General features: G+C 39.5%; 1 protein-coding gene across 1 annotated transcript in view; it reads right to left on the bottom strand.

Moving 5' to 3' along the window:
* Window positions 1–1,883: 1,883 nt before the first annotated feature.
* LOC132143870 (neuromedin-K receptor-like) overlaps window positions 1,884–21,536 on the bottom strand; it is a 37,041-nt gene continuing 17,388 nt past the window's right edge. The window contains exons 4-5 of the mRNA XM_059554466.1: window positions 9,327–9,523; window positions 1,884–2,797 (exon numbers count right to left, since the gene is read on the bottom strand). Of these exons, the coding sequence (XP_059410449.1) occupies window positions 2,509–2,797; window positions 9,327–9,523 (486 nt within the window). The 3' untranslated portion in view covers window positions 1,884–2,508. The remainder of the gene's footprint in view (window positions 2,798–9,326; window positions 9,524–21,536) is intronic.

The raw sequence follows: 21,536 nt of genomic DNA, 5'->3' as shown, positions 1-21,536 counted from the left end.
CCTAGGGATCATTTACTCATCCTGTTGCTGCAAATGTTCTTTTTTTTCTTATTAACTTTTTGTAAATAATTTGAGTATCATACAACAGAAGTCAATGGTCACTGTTAACAACATTCATTCCGCAGAAAAAAAGTCAATCTGTACATGTTTGGAACAACATAAGGGTGAGTAAATAACAGAATTGTAATTTATTTATTTATTTATTTGGGGGGGGGGGGGGGTTAACCTGTTTAAATATATGAGCCCTCCAGATTCCCGTAACACATAGCTTAAAATAAGAGCACAGACGTGGAGTCTATCATGATTCATGAGAGTCAAGTACAAACCCTGGAAAACAACCTAAGGACAAGATAAGAGGGAAATGTAAATGGGTCACTTGCTTCACTCCAAGGCTGAGCAAGGCAAGGTTCATCCAGGTATTGAAATTCTTTCCTTCATGTCAAGGAAAATCTGGTTTACTTGCTTTTTTTTGTTTGTTTTTGTTTTTTGACAGGACCACAAACAAATGAGGTATGACAACAGCAATAATAATAAAGAATTGTTATTAAAATATTGTAACTGTTTATATATTATAACTATATTTACTTTTACACTTTTATTAACATTTATATTTACTAAATCAAATTTTTACTTCTGATACATTCAAAGTCACACTTCTATAAGCCATTGCTCCAGTCTTGTGTTACATAAACTAAGAAACAATTCTAATTTACTGTAGTACTTGAGAAATCCGTGTGGAAATGTTTTTGTTGTTTTTTTTTTTCACTTTCTTAGAAAATACACATTTTTTTCCTAGAAACATCATCGCCTGTTCCGTGACTACTGTCTTTGAAGAAAGCAAACGAGATCTAACCAGGGCAGAATGTGGACGGCCCAATGATCATCAACAAGAGGACAAAAATAATTTGAGAAAAATCAGACCCCTCACTGCTGCTCAGCTGGAAGCTTCGCTGAACAGTACAAACAAAACACCAGCCTTACGCCAGAGTTTCAATGAACAATCTTTATATTCCATTTCTGCAAAGATGATAGAAAATGTATTACACTTGCTGTCCTGTGGCAAAACATGAGGGCCATTGCATTTTTAAACTAATGGCGATTGATTGCGATACATTTGGTAATAAACAGATTGTGGCAGATGAATACAGTGAGAACTTATGTGTGGTCCCTCTGCATCATCCTATCACATTTCCATATGGACGAGAAGCATCTAATACCCGCAGCTGTGGATGGAGAGCACTTTGAAATGAAAACACCATTTTCAGATGCATCCTGGCCATTTTCTGGATCAAATACAGTAGTATATTTCGTACTAGTCAGTTGAACTGATTAATCAGCTGGGCTGATTAGGCATTAGCTGATTAATTTTTAAGCATTTCAATTATGTGCCAGCTAGCATACTATTTGCAAATGTGAAACTGAAGTATATTATGTACAGTGTACATCACCAAAAATGTTATGTTATTAAGAAATTAATAGTTATATTCATAAAAGATGCATTATATTGATCAAAACAACATTATGCAAACATTTCAAACAGCATCATGCTACATTATTTTTGTCAAGACCTTGCTCTGTCCATGTTTAATTTAGCTTATAGCGTCTAGTTATTGTACAATAAAAATAAAAATAAAAATTTGATCAGCAGACCAATGAAACAAAGTAACAACAAAGAAAACTGACGGTTCTTTCATCACACTGGAAATTAATGGTCATGAAAATTAATACGCATTGCACAAAAAGGATACAGCATCCCATGCAGTGCTCTCTGCCAAATGAACAAGTCATCCAGCTATTCCATGCAAACAGAAAATCTGCATACTGCACATACATACAGCAGTAATGCAGTAGCAGTCCACAACAAGTTCAGATTTCAAAATTGATCTTTGCTATGCTAATATGATGATGCACAATTGGTTTACCACCTCATCAATTACATTAAATGTTTTAGATTAAACAGGAAAGAATATGAAGCTAACAAATTTCCCTACACGATTCAGCCAAGCAGCTTGTGTGCTGGAAACACACCTGCTTATTTACCAGCTCAGGATCAGTCTCAGCCTTTTCAAACATGAGAGATTTTAACAAGTATTGAGTGTTCAGCTCCTGGGAGAAATCAAAACTTTGGCATTCAGGTAGCATGCTGTCCTTGCTTACCACATGATGAAAGAGTACAGGACCTGAATGGCATCAAAGGGCAGCCGCTATCTACAATTTCTGCTATAGACAAAGTGCTCCTCAGATGCTGGACAATATTGGTCTTTGTGGTGATGAGTGCTGGGGGTGACTCCATTTTTTTTTAAGGCATAGCGCACCAGACATACGCCACAAAACATTACTGTATCAGGATGCTGTTTATGTGTTATACACTCGCATTTTCAATTAATGATATGACAAATAAACAGTCTACTTTTCAATTCTCATCACCTCCTTCCAATTTACAGAATGAGGCTTTGTTAAAACAGCTGTTCTTGATACTTCAGTACGAATCTTACGTCAAAGTCCATCTCAGCAGAATTCCTCCTTCAGGTCGCTCGGCATATACGTCACTTCTTTGCTCTTGTTAGGGTTGGAGCAGCCGTTGTGCTGGTGGTGGTGAAGGCTCTTTCGGCCTAGGTGACCGGTTGGCTCTGAGGGGTCACACACAGCTACGATGGTGCTCTCTATTCGTGAGAGTGTGTACATGCTGCTCTGGCGTGCTACTTTATGCCGCATGGCCCGCAGCTCAAGCTCATCATAGTCTGACACCCGCACAAAAGGGCACCAGCGGAAAACCCGTTTAAAGCCGGCCCGAAACCTGAGCACAGACAAGGACATATACAAAGCAAGATGAAAAACTGAACAAATCTATGGGCAAAAATGCAATAATATATTTAAAATACAGTTATTTCATTAGTTAAAATCTATAAAAATATTTACTGACATATCGCTTGAGACTTACTGATATGAAAATTATAATTAAACTACTTGTGCATAATGCACATTTCTTAATAAGCCTAAAACATGTTTTTATGTCATTATTGATGAGGATTGTCTTAAGTGTCAGTTTTCCGAAATTGAGATTTATAGATCATCTGAACACTGAATAAAAAAGCTCTCCATTGATGTATGGTTTGTTAGGATAGGACAAAATTTGGTCAAGATACAACTATTTGAAAATCTGGAATCTGAGGGTGCAACAATCTAAATACTGAGAAAATTGCCTTTAAAGCTGTCCAAATGAAGTTCTTAGCAATGCACATTACTGTTCAAAAATTAAGTTTGATATATTTACAGTAGGAAATTCACAAACTATCTTCATGGAACTTGATCTTTACTTGATATCCTAATGATTTTTGGCATAAAAGAAAAATGTATCATTTTGACCCATACAATGTTTTTTTTTGGCTATTGCTAAAAATATACCCCAGCGGCTTAAGACTGTTACAAACACGCCAGGTTCCACCTCCACACAATCACAGCGCACACCCTCACCTGAATATTAGATCACCACCACCTGCTCCTCATCACCCACTCATCAGCGCTGCACTTCGTCCGGTCACGTTCGCGACAAGATCATTCCTGTATGCTTACTATTAGGACTAACTCCTCTTCTACTCACTCTCCAAGGATTCTCTCTGAAGGTCCCAGTTCCCCGAAGTGCGTGTGTGTGGTTCACCAATCCTTCCAAGAAGTCCCAGCCTTACCTGCACGGATCCAAACTCCCATTCACTCCTCACTTCCTGCTCCTCTGCTTGTGTCTCTAAATAAACACCATCATCTGTTACTCCTCTGCTTCCCGAGTGATCCGTAACAGATGACCGGACCCGCACCGACAGAGACAAGCATGAGCCTCACGGACCCCTTTCAAGACCTGGTAGATGCACTCCGTCGGACACTCATGTCAGCCCCAGCATCTGCACCACCAGCGAGCACTTCCGCCGATCCCGTCATCACTCCTTCACCTGCTGTGCACGCCAGTCCCATGGCCAGGCCAGCGCCCTACTCTGGTTCGGCGGAGGAATGCAGCGGTTTCCTGCTTCAGTGTTCACTGGTCCTGGAGATGCAACCGCACATGTATACAACGGACCGCTCTAAGTTAGCCTTTATCATTTCCCAATTACAAGGCAAAGCACTACTGTGGGCAGATTCACTCTGGACTCAAAATAACCCAGTTATCCAGTCTTATTCTAGCTTCATCATCCACTTCCGAGAAGTTTTTTGCAGACCTGCCTGGGATTCTTCGATAGGTGAGAAGCTGTACAATTGGAAACAAGGGAAAATGTCTGTCAATGAATATGCCTTGCAGTTCAGAACTCTAGCGGCCTCCAGTGGATGGAACGAACAGGCTTTGCTAACGACCTACCGTCAAGGACTGGAACCCCAAGTGCGGTTGCATCTCGCTGCATACGAGGATACCATTGGCCTTGAGCGATTCATCCAGCTGTCCATCCGCTTTGCCACTCGTATGCAGTCGTGCTTAGAAGAGCACCAGGGCCAGGCGCATTCCTCCACTCCACTCTGCCGACCAGAGCACGTCAGCTCCCCAGAACCAGCCAATGAACCCATGATGGTTGACTCCTACCGCCTTACAATGGCGGAGCGTCGACGACGGCTGGCCCAGAATCTTTGCCTTTACTGTGCAGCTCCGGGGCATACCATAGCTGTGTGCCCCGTCCCTCCTCCTCGTCCCATGGTGAGTGCCATTCTCCCTTCAAGATACCAAATGAAACCACTCACCACTATTGTGACACTTACTGCCGCTGATGTATCTCTTCCAGTTTCCACCCTCCTCGATTCTGGGTCAGCCGGCAACTTCATCTCCGGCGCCCTCTGCCATCATCTCAAGCTCCCTACTACGGCCATGCCAGCCGCATACCAGGTCCACAAAATCACCGGCAAACCGTTGAGCAAGAAAAACATATGTCACTGTGTGGGTCCCATCTCCCTCCAAACTGGACTTCTGCACCATGAGGAAATCCATCTGCTGGTTCTGGAGGATTCCACCGCTGACGTCATCCTAGGGCGCCCATGGTTGGACCAGCACAACCCAGTTATCTCCTGGAAGACGGGAGAGATCCTGAAGTGGGGCGAGGCTTGTTTTCAATCATGCATCTCCGGTTGCCCTATTCCAGTTGAACATCCCCCCGAACCATTACCAGTCTACTCCACCTCTATCGAAAGCCCAGTCGAGAACCAATCGATCGCCATTCCTCAGTGCTACGCCCCCTTCAGCGATGTCTTCTGCCCTAAGCGGGCCTCCAAGCGAGGAGAAGGCCACCAGCTGCCTCCAGCTTCTTCTTCATGGCAAAGAAGGATGGAGGTTTGCGGCCATGCATCGATTACAGAGCACTGAACAAGATAACTCTAAAATTCCGGTACCCACTTCCCCTCGTCCCTGCGGCCCTGGAACGTCTCCGTGGTGCCACTGTGTTCTCCAAGTTGGACCTCCGCAGCGCGTATAACCTCATCCGGATACGTGAGGGGGGCGAGTGGAAGACCGCCTTCATCACCCCCACTGGCCACTACGAGTACAGCGTCATGCCGTATGGACTTGTTAACGCCCCCTCCGTATTCCAGGATTTCATTCATGAGGTGCTCCGGGATTTCCTCCATAAATCCGTCCTAGTCTACATAGACGATATCCTGATTTACTCCCGGAGCCTGGCAGAACATCAGCGCCACGTTGCGGAGGTCCTGCAATGCCTGAGGGACTACCAGCTCTACCTTAAAGCCGAGAAGTGCTCCTTCCATCAGCCCTCAGTGCAGTTCCTTGGGTACACCATCGACCGCAGTGGTATCAGGATGGACGAGGGGAAGGTGAGCGCAGTCAGGGACTGGCCCATTCCTACCACCATCAAGGAGCTGCAACGATTCCTTGGCTTTGCCAATTTCTATAAATGATTCATTCATAATTTCAGTACAATTACCAGCCCTCTTACCAACCTTCTCCGCCAGAAACCCAAAACTCTCTCCTGGACTCCTGCCGCCACTGATGCCTTTCAAGCCCTCAAGCAAGCCTACACGACCGCTCCACTCCTAGTACATCCGGACCCCGATCGACCGTTTGTGGTGGAAGTGGACGCCTCAACCACCGGAGTGGGAGCGGTCCTTTCCCAGCAGCAGGGGACTCCCAGCCGCCTCCATCCATGTGCCTTCTTCTGCAGGAAACTCAACCCGGCGGAGGTAAACTATGACATCGGGAACCGGGAATTGCTAGCCATCAAACTTGAGAACTCCTGCCCATTCCTAATCGCCCGTGGTCACACCTAGGGGTGGACTTCATCACAGACCTTCCACCCTCTGACAATAACACATGTATTTTGGTAATAGTGGATAGATTTTCTAAAGCTTGTCGTCTTCTTCCTCTGAAGGGCCTACCTACTGCCATGGAAACGGCAGAACTGATGTTCAACCATGTCTTCAGGTACTTCGGCATCCCAGAAGACATTGTGTCGGATCGAGGCCCCCAGTTCATCTCCCGGGTATGGAGAGCATTTCATTCCCTCCTAGGTGTGGCCATCAGCCTGTCCTCCGGCTATCACCACCAGTCGAACGGGCAGACAGAGAGAAAGGTCCAGGAGATTGGACGCTTCCTCCGTACCTTCTGCCAAGGCCACCAGAACTCTTGGAACCAATTCCTTGGGTGGGCCGAGTACGCACAGAACTCCCTCCGTTGGATACCAGTTTAGCATTCTAAAGGTACAGTTGTAGGGTATTTTTATTACATACATAAAAATATACATGTATTTGTAATATACTAAGGATGAGATGAATGCATTTCAAATACATTTTAGCATATTTATTTTTAAGTGGGGCCTTTATGCATGGCTTTCATAAGAATGAAAATGGAAAGAAAAAATCTTTGCAAATGGCCAAAAGCCATTAAACACGATAAATTTGTGACGTCCAAGTGACCGCACAGGACAAAGAGAAAACCAATATCACAGGATAGATATCAGAGTCTGCTGCTAACATAAGCCTATGCTATGTACTTTTAATAATCAGAAAATGCCAGATACATTAAACAGCTGCTGTTTTTTTTGTTTGTTTTTTTGTTTTGTTTTTCGTTGTATTCAACTCTTTGATAATGATTTTCTGGTCATTGAATAGCATATGGTTGCAAATTGTCATGCTCTAGTACTGGTGTCATTTCGAACTAAGCCAAATGGGACCTGAAGAAAATAGATGTGGATTATTTATCATTCAGTCTTGTATTTTAGCCATGTATTCCATCTGTGGTGCATTTACATAAAGTCAATGTTATGGCTGTCCCAGGCTGATCACGTTAATGGTGGATAGCAACAGTTGCCAGGCTACAACTGGTAGAGTGCTCAAAAAAAAAAAAAATGCAGCGCTGTGTAAAGGTCATTATGGGGAGCCATATAACATACTTCTATATAGCTCGCACTGTAAGGTACAGAAAGCCTTTAACCAAACCTGACACAACCGTTTTTAATGTCAATGATTTTGTATAGCCATGAATTAAAAAAAATAAAATTTGCATTTCATTGAACATGTCTACGTGGACAGACTTAATATCTTTAATCTTAAATACATTCTAAATCTACACTATAAATAATTTAGCACAAATAATCCTAGACATATAGGACTTTATTACTAATACTTGTGAGGTCTTTTCTTTACAGTGCTTCTCTGGTTAACAGATGTACTGGCTTTAAATGAGTTGAAATCTTGATATAAACATATTTTAATCACACTAATCTCATTAAAATGTCTTGTTTTATTGTTGTTATTTTTTTACTTTTTAACAGTGAACATTTTAATCAGAGCATTCTCTTTCAATGTAAATGTGCTTTAAACATGACTTCTAGTTTTAAAAAACTAAAGAATGTCGAAATTTTCTTCTGTGGCGACACACAAAGGATGATGTCGATAGAGCTTAACTTGTATTGAACCAGGAACATTCCTTTAATTAAATCCTTGGACAAAAATCATTGACTCTAAAGGGCTTTCTAATAGTCCCCGTTCTGTTGTCATTCACATCTGCATGTCTTATTTTCTGTCGGCTATACACAGGATGAATAAAGATTTGTTACGCTGCACTGAACTAGTTCACCCATTTTTCATTATTCATTCACCCTTTATAACTTTATTCCTTTCTTTCAAAAAAAACTTTTAAGAACATTCACATGTTCCTTGGGACAAAAATGTCCGCATACATGTTTGAAACGACATTAAGATGAGTAAATAAAGAATGGAAAAGGTTGGAAAAGTGTTACGTTAAAGGGGATATGAACTGAGAAATCCAAATTCTCTTGATCCGTTGACATGAGGTCATTGTGCTATAAAAACATTCTGTATATTTCAGAACTCAGAACTTTCTTGTTAAACAGCTTATACAGTACTAAAGCCTAAAGCTTGTGGAATGTGCCACTTTGTGTGGCTAAACACCGCCTCCATAGAAAAAGATCAACACCATCACTGCCTGTTTAGCCCCGCCCACCGAATCATGCATGCAGAGTAAATAAGAAAGGTGAATGCAGGTCTACGCAAAAACAAAATGATTACTTTATTTGATTAACCTTATTTTTAATGAAGTGCCAGACTGCATCAGTAAGGACTAGATCCTTTGTTCACTTCATCTTACTTCAGATTTGTTTACAAACAAGGCAGATTTTGACGGAGGATTTTCATGAAGATTGAAACTAAAAGATGATGCTGTGCCGACTGTATTGGAACTAGCAGTAATGTTGCACCACACAAATTTGTGTGATCACTTTTGCTTTGTCTGTTATTACAGATCATTTAAAATGTACTTATTTATGTGTGAGTATTTATGAGTATTTATGTGTTTTTGACCTAAATCACAGCAAAGTCCATCTATGAAGGATGTGGGCTGTCAAACACACAACTGTTAGCCAATCATAGCAATTGGCATTTACTTCTGAGTCTAAAATCTACACCTATTCAAACTGAGTTCTCTGATGAGGGGAGTTAAAAATAGGACAGAAAATAACCTATTATTTCTTAATTATTAATTAATTTATTTTTTTATGTTTTATGACAGTTCATGGCCCCTTTAATTTAATTAATGAATTCATAAATTTTTCTGTGTTTTTAGTACTTAAAATTGTAATTCACACAGCGTCAGCTTAAGCCTGTTTCCTATCCCTGTCCTTCTCTTGGACTGATTATTAAAAACACTTTAATTTTAATCATTGATTTATGAGTAATATTCACAAAAAGAGGAACGTCTCAAGTATGTCCATTACTGCATGATATGGCCTATTCATGCAATAAACAGAGGCAACAACACTCATGTTGCTATGACAAAATGCATTTGTGTCATGAATCTCTGTGGCATGCTCTAAGTTGAGTCTTACCTGCTGTTCAAGCAGCAGTAAATAATGGGGTTGTACATGGTGGAGCTCATGGCAAGCCACATGACTGACAAATAGATCTGCTGAATGAACTTCCACCTAACCAGCTGCTTGTTCAACCCCGTAACGAGGAAATATACGTGGTATGGCATCCAGCAGATGGCAAAGGTCACCACCACGATGATCATCATTTTCACCACCTGGAAAAAGACAATGAAGGCAAAAGTGAAATTTTACATGGTAATGAATTATAACTGGTGTGTGTTTAATACACTGGTGGGCAATAATACATGAGATAAATATCAATGTCACAATGTATATATAAAATACTAGTCATTTATTATACTGTTAATACTATTAAGAATAGTATTCTCACGATATTAAAAAAAAAAAAAAACTTTGCACAGGACTGGAGGGAAATGAGCATTGATATACATTTATTACATATGTTACATGGTTCATTCTGATGGGTTAACTATTTTTGTGGTGATAAAACAAAGCACCAATGCAGCACATTCTTAACATAGAGAAAGACATTTCTACTTTTTTTGTTTTTGGTTTTTTTTCGTAGTTTTTTTTTTTTTTTTTGCACTGAACAAGTGAATTTTGCCAAGATATTTTCAAGATGTTGTGAATTATTAGTTGAATGAATTTTCCATTTTGACAAAAAATTGACAGTTGACCTTTTTTCGAATTTCCTGAAAACAACCCAGCACGACATTCGATAGGTTTCCCCAGATCGCATCACATAAATAGCCTATACTAAACAAGTGGTGCTCGTCATTTTGACATTGTGACTGACCTAATTTCACGCATACAAAAACAAAGAGAACAGTGGAGGAGCAATTATATCACAAATAGTTATACGGCTATGTTTTAATTTATTATGTTAATTCATTAAGACATTGCTTGTCATTCAAATCCCACAGCATCCAGCACACCCAAAAGCACCAAACACTGTCAGGATACCAAAATCTTGGTCATGTCACCAACAAGCTTAGACACTCTGGGCAAGCAATGCATCTGCAGCAAGAAAGAAAACCCTGGGCAACACATTTCCAGCAGAGCAAGGACACCACATGAGGTCTTAATGGAATAAGTGCTCTGTGGTGTGAAAAAAATAAATACAAAGCCTAAAAATTGTATGTTGACAAAGTTGCAAATGCCACAATTCATGTACAAATTGTAGCTTCTCATGCAGTTCTCTGTGTTTACTGTTCTGCTGTCATTTGTCAAACTGTTGTGTATTCTCCATCCTGTCAGGTTCATTCGGTCCTCAAACTATGCTCTCTCTTCAAGCAAGTGTCCTTCTGGCCCTGCTGGGGCTTCTGCCATAACAAATCCATTTCCCATCCTTCAAGAGGTGAATTGTTTCTGTAACCACTTCATAAAGTCTGATTGGAGGAGCTGGCTGCTTCAGTCCACTAATGAATTTAATTACATTGTTCACGCCATCCCACTGAGACAGCGAGTGGAGCTTTCCGTGGTCCTCTAACAATCTGAAGATCACTAGAGTGCTCCACCTCAGGAATCAATGAACTAATGAACAAATGAATATAATACTACTAATCCTGCATTTGGCACGTGAAATATTAATATTAAAAAGGACATGTAATCAGGCATTTCATTAGGGTTTGATCATTAAAACATTAATGTCATTTCTGCAAGTAGATATTTTGACCATTTTTAAAAACTAAAACAGAAACCTTGAACTGTAACGGAGTCACAGCAGAATTTACAATTACATATCATTCTCAATATTTGGCTTGGTCTTAAAGTCAATAATCACACTGCAACAGAAACTGCATAGACACAGACAGACATATACTTAGACAGAACTTTTCTCTTAAGTTGTGCATTGCATTTATAAGTTTAAGTTGTTTATGTGTTCCTTGGTATTAGGGTTGTATGTATGAATGAACCTTTTTTGCTTAAAAGAATCAGGTATAATTATTAGTCACAGAAATATATTCATGATGTCGATGTTAAAAGCAGCTCTTATATATTTATATATGTGTGTGTGTGTGTGTGTGTCTGTCTGTGTGTGTGTGTGTGTGTGTATATGTATATTCAGAGTAATACTATATATAAATATTAAGATATATATTTGCTGTAGAATCAAAAGGATTTTTTTGTTTATATATCAGCCAACTCTAAAATTATTGTGTTTCATACATGAATATTCATGAAACATCAATCAAAGGAAAGATCAGAGGACTACACAAGAGTGTTTCACTGACACTGTTAAAGTTATGCCATTAATATGTTCAGAAAAATTAAATGTATGACACATAAAATGCATATCTAATTCTGGAATTCAAACTCTTCAAAGAAATCCTATTATGATTTTTCATCAGTATTCCACAATGTCTCTGTTTTTCCTAGAGATGCCATAAGAATATCCCTTACATTTCTAAGACACAATCAGATATAGTGCCTGATCTACATTTCAGCAGGAGGTGGAAGTGAGAAGGATAACTGGGGTAAAAGGAGAGCTTATATGTTTGCCACTCACGCTCACCTTCAAGCCAACGTTTGTCTCCTGATACGTCTCCAGACAGAAGCTTCTGCATACTAAGAGCTGAAAGAAGGGCACTGCGTTTGTCACCACAACAGAGTGACTTGTTTGTTTCTGTTATCTCGCCCTGCCTCTTCACTTCAGAGATAGAGAAAAGACAAGGACACGCAGACTGAAATAGAAGTCCTTTTGGTGACTGGCGCTTGAATAGGTACAAATAGAGACGGGAGATCATTCTTAAGATTGTAGAATGAAGAATTGGAAACTAGATAACATAAAGTACTGATCAAAACACTGATATAGATCATAAGAGAGACGACAAAGAAATGGCACTCAAGAAGAAAGAAGATAGTTTCAAAATAGACATCATGAATTCATCATTTCAGGTTTACTCTACTAGTCATTCATAATGAGTCACAATGGATGACTAATAATTTACTAGATTAGTGGTTCTCAAACTTTTTATGTGGCAGTCCTCTTTAACACACACAAAAATCTGTGGAGCAGACACATCAAATCTGGGAAACTACCCCCAAGAACAACCTGGGCTCACTGGAAATCGAGCTTCCACCTTAATTTTGGCAAATTCTTAATTTTTCTTTAACTTTATCATTAGGTTGATGGAAGCATTAAGCATTGGTGGTGTGTTATTTTCATTAACCTTTTAACATTCACCAGACATTTTATTTCTGATGCTGTATATACAACAACTAAAGTTCTAAAACTTTGTTGTAGTCACATCGATCTGTTTTAGTTTAAAATTAAACATTCTTGTAGCACAACTGGAGATTTTAAATTGAAAGTGTCATGAAATGTGAAAGAAGCAACATAATCTAAATTTGCCAAAAGGTTGCCATAGACAGGTTTTCCCAAACAATAACAATACCTATAGTTTTAAGTAGCCTACACAAACGTCAGTAATAATGAAGTGAATATAACAGTTAAATCCTTGAATTTGTCAATGAAGATTATAATGTAACAATCTGAGAATCATTTTCCCATATAATCTAACAAATGCATCAGAACTAGAGACGCCCGATTCACAAATGAATCACTCTTTTGATCTAATAGGTCAAACTAGTTTGTAAAAATGTCATGAATTCTTTATGATTCAGTTTGATTCATTAGGACAGTTCAACCACACACTGAAAAATCTACAGCGGTTTCGCAAATAATAATCGAAATAGTAATGGGACAGTTTGTAAAACAGAAAACAAAAAGAGTGCTGGAGGAGGATATTGACCTATAATTCATTGTAGAAAACCAAACTTGCAAATTAATAATATTGATTGTCAGTGGTGAAGAATATCTTTATTCTCTGCACAATGAACTACTGCAGGTAAAGACAATTAACATCCATTTATACTAAATGGGGGGCCTGTGCCCCACTGCTGATGAAAGACTAGAAGCACCCTGCCTGAAACCAGTTTATTTAATATAGGAAGATTAATGCTTAATGTAGTTGTCACCCCCTTAGACGTTTTGTTGTGTTTTCTTCCCCAATGTGCTACAGTATGTTTGACCTAGTTTCTGTCTCCATTTGATTATGACATTTAGTTCAGGTGTGTCTGGTTAATTTTTTTTCATTTGCTCCCGTATTTAAAGTGTAGTCTGTCCTGTCTTCCTTTTCCTTTGTCCGGTAATGGTGAATGTTATCCTGTGTGTTAGACCCTCGTTTTCATGTGGATTACCATTTAATTATTTGTTATAATCTTCATTGTTCCTTTGTCTACTTAACAGCAGTATTGTGACAGTAGTTGTTTAGGCAACCAACCAATTGAGTTTGAAAATTTATATATATATATATATATATATATATATATATATATACATACATACAGTATATATATATTATTTTAAAAACTTTGTGGGGTGGCATTATTCTTAAAACAGAGACAGTCTTTTTGGATCAGCATCTTGCAATGGGTGAGCAACCAAGATGTTTTCTCTCTGCAGCATGAGGTAGCAGAAATGGAGATTACTACTGTATGCAAGACTGTGTTTGAATGGACAAACAGGAGATGAACTTAAAGACACAATGATGCAGGGTACTGCCTCTTTCTGTCTTTAACAATATATATTTATATACATTATTCCTAATAAAAAGAAAAAAAACTAAACTACCTAAAAAAAATATTTAAGGCAGTTTAATAGTTTTACATATGCTATTCAATTTTGTAATTTTGGACTACTGTATGTGGCTTTTCATAACTTGCTTCAAACTAGTAGAAAATAAACATCCAATACACTTTTTAGAGTTGCTTTTATTGCACTTGTTCTATTTGCGTCTGTAGACTTCAACTACAATACATATTTTTAAAGGACGCTCTCTCAAAATAATTTTCTCTCATAAACTAAGACATCTCCACTTACATACACCAGACTTTACAGTTTATTTTTATAAAATTTCTGAAGATTTTTTACAGAGCCAAAAATTGTGAAAGGTTTTTTTATTTATTAAATTTTTTTTCTGGCTGTTGACCGTATTTTCAGAATAAAAATATCTAAATTCCCCTTCGTAAAAACCTTTGACTCTAATATGTCAACACAATGAAACAAAATTGTTGAACCTGGCTTAATTCAGTGTTTAGATTTTGGTTATGGAAATGTATGCAAGTTAGAGCATATTTATTAGATAATGCCCTGTTTGCATTTTTCAACATAATATTTCAAAAAACTTTGTTTGCAAAAAAATGTTTTCAATTCTTAATGTAATCAATCAACAGGGGAATCTATTAGTTATACCTATTACATATTTTTCCCCATATTCACATGTGATGTCATGCCTTAAAAATAATTATAATTATGACTTAATTTTTATTTTTCTGCACAATTATAAGGTATAGGGTTTTATGGGTGGTTCAATAAGGAAAATGATTTTTTGCTATGCAGCTGTGAAAGAAAAAAAAACATCTTTGAGTCAGCTTTGAGTACAAGCAAGCATCAGCAGGGGTGCCGGGGGCATGGCATTGAGACACAGCATCTCGAGGAACCATGGTTACATGCTATACCTAGAGACGTTCCTCTTCCGGAACTCGAGCTGCATCGAAAACGCTATGGGGAACGAGGTGCCCACGCTGCCAGACTACCAAATCCCTGCTTAGTGTGTCTTCGAAGAGCACAGCTTAGGACAAGAGAACAGGATCAGATGTCGAACAGGAACAGTGTTGCAGATGTCCAGCATGGATGCACCTGCTAAGAAGGCCTTGGAGGCCGCCATACCCCGTGTGGAGTGAGCTTTGGCTCCCAACAGCGGGGGAAGACCAGAGGACTCATAGGTGGCATTGATAGCCTTGACTATCCAACAGCTAAGAATCTGTTTAGATGCAGGAAAGCCCCTTTCGGGGGCCGTAGCACACTAGCAATTGGTCCAATTTTCTCCACAGGACAGCTCTGTGGACGTATGTGTCCAGCGCTCGAGCTGGATACATACAGTTCGCTTATTCTGGTTGGACTCCCGGAAGGGAGGAGGGCATAAAGCCTGCAGTACTATCCTTTGTGGTGTGACAGAGGGAACTTTAGGAACACAACCCGCTCGAGGGTATAGAAGTGCTTTGGCCATGCCGGGCGCAAAGTCGAGATAAGTAGGGGCCACTGAGAGGGCTTCAGAGAGGTGATAGCCAACATAAAGGTAGTTTTAAGGGTCAGATATCCGTCTGATATATCTTGTATTGGCTCAAATGGAGTTCTACAAAGAGCCTCTAACACCACAACCAAGTCCCGGGGGGGAATACGGGACCGTACTGGAGGCCTCAGCCTCAGCGCACCACAGAGGAAACATGTAACTAGGAGGTGCCTTACCAAAGACTGATCATCGAGAGGGACATGGTAGGCCGCAATGGCCACCACGTAAACCTTTAGCGTGGAGTGGGTCAACCCTGCAGCGAACCTGGCTGCAGAAACTCCAGAATTGTACCAACTGAACAAGTTGGCTGGGTCAAGCTGACGGTCTCTGCACCATGAGGTGAACAGTTTCTACCTCAGTGCGTACAGTTTCCTCGTTGATGGAGTTCTGGATTGGAGGCTAGTCTCAACAACCTCGGTTGAGAGACCGGATGCTATGAGCTGTGCCCCCTACGGGGCCACACCCACAGCTTCCATAACTCCGGGAGAAGGTGAATTATTGTGCCCTGCGCCTGTGAGAGTAGGTCTGTCCTGATTGGTATCTCCCACGGAGAGCCATCGAGGGACCATCGGGACCGACACCGCGAGAAACGCTGGCGAAGACAGTGTCCACACTGGTTCCTACCAGTGCAGGCAGTCGGCTCCCTCAAGTGCCGAAACAGCATGCTTCAATCCCAGGCAGACCATGCACAGACTGTGTGTATCCCCACTCATGATGTAGCGTGGGCAGGGAGGAACACACAATCTGAAATGCGATCGGGATTCGCCTTTCAGATGTCTCGTCTTAGCTTTGCTCTTTGACTATTGCTTACTGTTTGAGGAGCTAATAGTGACAAACAACAATAAATAAGATTGACAATACAGAATAACATGCACACACAGAGCACTTGCTGAAAGAAGTGAAGCTGAGCTATAGCTTCCTGGTCGCTTATGTCACCACGCCCGTGACGTCACGCTTTTCCATAAAACAGATTACACAAGATAATCAGAGTCGCTCACACTAAACGCATTCCCCATAGAGTTTTCGACACAGCTCGAGTTCCTGAAGAGGAACACTATATTCCACATCACCGGCTTATATTAAAATGAATACATGATGCACATAACCCATACTGTGGAAACAACCAATAATAAACTTCAATACTCACTGTATTATACTCACTGAACTGCATACTTTATCAAGCTGACAAATTTGACAGCTGGGTGTTGATTCACTTCAGACTGTCAGTATGGCAAATAAACTCACTCGACTTCTGCAGACACACTCACTCTCATCCTAATCAGTATTGATTCAGCCAATGATTGCTTGACAGAAGAATCATGGTATTCTTAAACAGAAGCATGTGAACTGAATCCACATCACCATTTACAATGCTATTATCAGTTACATCACTTCCTCTGGTGCATAGAATCAGGAGTTAGAAAGAGATCTATGCAATATTTATTGATAAAACCTAAATCACTGTTGTCAGAACATATCAATGCACAGGAGAAGGTCCATTACATCAATACATGTGTCAGAAAATTTGATAAAAGTTTATACCTCAAACATTGCACATTACAAACAGCTGATTTAACCTCAGCAGTTATAGTCACAATAACCTGTCTTTCCTGAATATTTAATACCAGAATAATTTCACTCTGTTTAACACCACAGATGTATTTAAAGGAATAATTCAGCCAAGAATAAAAATAGTCATCATTTACTTACACCCATGTCCTCCCACATTATTTTCTTGCTTGTGAAACACAAAGGGATTTTGGTGAATAAAAATCACACTTTTCTTTTTTTTTCAGTTCTACATAAATGTACTGTATGGGTTGTATGTTGCTCTGTTCTACAAATTATTATATTAACTGCAGCTATAAACTTTATACAAGTAAAATGTAACCTTGAAAGAAACTGTATGTAAGAAAACATGAATCATGATTTTTTTATCATGATTTTCAGTCTTATTCTCTTTTGGCTTATTTTTTGGCTTATTGAGTATGCAAAACAAATAAAATATAATAAATACTAACATAGCTGCATCCTAAAAGCATGTTGGTGGAGTCACATATTCAAAAATAAAAAGAGTATCTACATTCAGTACCTTCAAACATAGACTTGCAAAACAGATCCGGCTGGAATGAGATGACAGATGACAGAAAGGCTGTAACGCTGACCATTACGGTGTAGTGATATATTCATTCCAGAAAACAGTGCTGGGATCATTTTGAATAGTTATTTAGTGAAAATGGAGCCCAGTCAAAAAGAGCTCCTGCAGAGGAAATGGATCTCAATCTGATTGTGCAGAATATCTGTGAAAAAGTCTTGAGTGTCTCACTTTGCTCTAGTGATGTGCTGTTTGCTGTAACCAGCCTGTAGATTGTGAAATATCTTATATTCAGAATGAAGGTATCAGCAGTGATAAACTGTTTTAATTAATTTGCTTACTCAACATATTTACTTGTTCCATATATATGAGTTTTATTGACAGCAACAGCATAAAAGCTCCTCTGATTAGTAAACTGTCTAATCAGACTGGAATTGAAATGATTCAGCGTCAAATTAAATTCAATAATTTGTTTCCGAAAAAAGGGTAAAAGGAAGAAGAAATTTGATTTTCCTCCACACATATAAATAACCAACTATTATTACATGTAACCTTTCCAAACAATTATTTTTCAGTATCAGACAAAGAGAGAATAATAGAAATATATATAGGACATAGTTTAAAATCAGTCAGTCAAATTATCAAATTTAAATTTTAGTTGGTGCTTTTCTTTATTTGAAAATGGTTACAATTATGTTCCAGAAGCAGATTTTGTTCTGATTTCCAGTGGAGGAGCCACAAAGCTAATATGGATGGAAATGGACTGTGATAGTATTGTTGCTCAGGCACTTAGCTCTCTGTTTTGGATGAGATAAGCAAAACTTCTCAAGTGCCCTTTTGTGATTACAGTTAACACACTATGGCAGCAGTCATTGTCTTCCAGCAGAGCTTGATTGATGCTTTGCGCTCCAAAATTGTGATTATAATTATCCGCAGCACACTCTAGAAATGTTAAATAGGTTTGCAACTGAACGCTTTCACATACACTTTTAACAAATTCAATTGATCCACAGTGTCAGATTGTAAACACAAATGAGCACAAACAAATATAAATACACGCCCCAACACTTACACTTGCTCTTCAAATGTAATTTGCTACAGAGCTTCTAAAAACCTTTATGTAGCCATAATGTATGTATGTACCATCTACAACATCCTGTGTATGCTATGTGAAAGAATATTTGAATATATACAGTGGTGGCCTAAATTATTAGAACACTAGTATTTTCACCAGCTAAAAAAAATGTCTTCAAGTCAGTTAATTCTGTCTTTTGCTGTAGTGTCTCGTAGCTGCAATTCATTTTCCTGCACCTCTCCATGCACTCAGGTACCTGTGGACTCTGCGGTGTCTCCAGTGAATTATTCTGCCCCTAGCTCAGATTAACAAGCTGCCTAGAAGGCCTCATCTCCACTGCCGCGGACGCATCTTCTGCCAGCATGTGTCACCCACCCACCTGGGTGGAATGAGATTCGTCGTTCTCACGAACTTGCCACTGAATTGCTCTCTTCCCTGATTATTCTGTTCAATAAAGCCTCTGTTGTACCCGCATCTGAATCCAGCCTATTTCCTGACAGAAAACTACCTGCAAAACTATGCGCAAGTGCACCGATCGCAAAGGCTGTTTTAAACTCAAATGACGGTCACACCTTTCTCATGGTAGAAGATCAATAGCTGAATGCTCCATTCTGTCATTTTTTTATTCATTTATTTATTTATTTATTTTATTTTTTAAACATGGCCCACCCCTGAAACACAAACAAACACCTTCCAAATAACCAGAGAAAGAAAACGTGCCTTGAGAACTAAGTGAGGGCAGCCATTGTGACATGATCCGAGCCTGGCTCATCAACAGAGCCCCCTAATCCATAATCATCAGAGCAAAACTGGCAGGATAACTTTCCTCAAACTTAGATTAGAGTTAATACATGATTCCACAGGGATTAAAGCAACAACAAAAATCCTGTGCCTGAACTTTATTCTGGGGGTTGGGGGGTACGGGGCCGGACAAAAACATTGGGTTATTTGGCAAACAAAAAAAGAAAAAGATTTTTCTTGAAACTAACTAGTAACATATCTGCCATTGCCATTAGCCCTTGACAGGCTCAGACTACAGATTATGGTGCGATATTTGAAAGAGGAATAAAAAGAAAGGTTCTCACTGCTCACTACAATATGGTTCAAACACATGTAACATTTAGGATGCTTCTGGTATCAAGTTTTGCTGGTTAGCTTTGTCCTTGACAGGGTACAAGATGGCCTAGAATCTAAAACATGAAATTTCTCAAATTGTTTTGTTCAAAATGCATAATGGTCAATTAAATGCTAGGAAATTAATAGAAAATAGAAAATATACAAAGACAGTTTAATACATAAAACTACAGTTCAGTTTAAATAACAACAACAACATTTTTTAAAATGTTTTAAGGTTTTCAAGGACTAAAATCAGATCTCAATTATCAATCAATATTGTTATTATCTTACAAATTTGAATAAAATAATAAAACCAAATGGTACAAATAAAGTGCAGCACATGCAAAGAATGCAATGACTGTGGCAACTTTCATATTTGAAAGGATACTATGGCAAAGTTATCACTTTCCTTATTCATACTGATTTTTTTTTTTTAATGAATATATGATTTGACCTGAAGAATGAAAGTTTTATCATACACTTGTAAAATTATGAGCTTTATAACACTCATAGACACTAGGGGTGTGACAATACACTTAAGACAAATATTTTGTTCTGGGTTCTACTTTTTGGCATTTATCCAGCATCCGCTGGCAAAATAGTTTTTACTTTTCTGTCCGCCTCACTTTCGGCTGCAGAAGCAGCCCTATAATTTTTGACATGTTGTCAGAGGCAATCTGCTGCCTTACCTAAAATTCCCACACTGCTGAAGCACTGCCAGCTCCCTTAGGAGCTTTTCCATATTTCCCCACTGTCGCAGCATTCCCCGCTCCCACAGGAGTTTTCTTTTCAGATACCGCAGCAGTGCCCACTTCCGCAGAAGCCTCTAGTTCTCTCGTCTAAAGCCCCAGCATTGCCACTTCTACAAGCGACGTCCAGCATCCCACCAATCTTAAGCTTTGCAAATTTTGGGGGGTTATCAACACTCCTCTCTGGCTGCTGAACCATACTAATTGCATCTTTTGGGGAGCACTCTGGGTCCGGGCTAAAAGCAGAGCTCGGACCCCTCTCCCCGGACAGGGGGAGTACCCCCGGGCTCAAGTGTAATTACTGAGCTCGGACCCCTCTTCATGGACAGCATGCCAAATATGCATAACCTTTTACTCTGTTCATTATATGTAAGTGTGAACTTGTGAAGTGATGTTTTATTAAATTTCGTGAGGAGCATGCGCAGATAATCAACACGGACAGTTTATCATCAGTAATTACACCATCTATCCAATCAGAACAAAGAGAGACCCCTATAAATAATCAAAGGAGCCTAACCTCCATTATCTCTAGTCTTTCGGAATCCCTCCACCACCCCGACTCCTCACCTTCAGCCCGTTCCTACCCCAGCATGGGGAGAAACACTCAGGGGAGCAATCTGGGTCCAGGCTTAAAGCCTTAATTATAAAGCTCAGAGCCCTCTCCCTGGACAGCATGCCAAATACGCATAACCATTACTCTGTTCATTATATGTAACTGTGAACTTGTGAAATAGCTTTTCTTTGTAAATATGACCCTACATGGAAATCTTTGACCATTGCGCCTTCAACGTGTCGCGTTCAAGACCGAGGATTATTTTCCCTTCATCGGCTGCTACTCGGCAATTGGATACTATTATGCACATCTCATGATCTGATTGGCTAGTAAGGTCAGTTTGGTTGAGAGTGAAAGCTGTGTTCCTCTCATACATTGGTAGGCGAACTCATGAACTCGAACATAATATCAACAAGTGTTTTTAAATGTAGGATGATTATTATTTTCCCCCCCGCAGCCAAATGCCATACAATGGAGATCCG

The sequence above is a fragment of the Carassius carassius genome, chromosome 7 (assembly GCF_963082965.1).
Source record: "Carassius carassius chromosome 7, fCarCar2.1, whole genome shotgun sequence".
Taxonomy (NCBI): Eukaryota; Metazoa; Chordata; class Actinopteri; order Cypriniformes; family Cyprinidae; genus Carassius; species Carassius carassius.
This window is presented reverse-complemented; position numbering and strand designations above follow the sequence as displayed.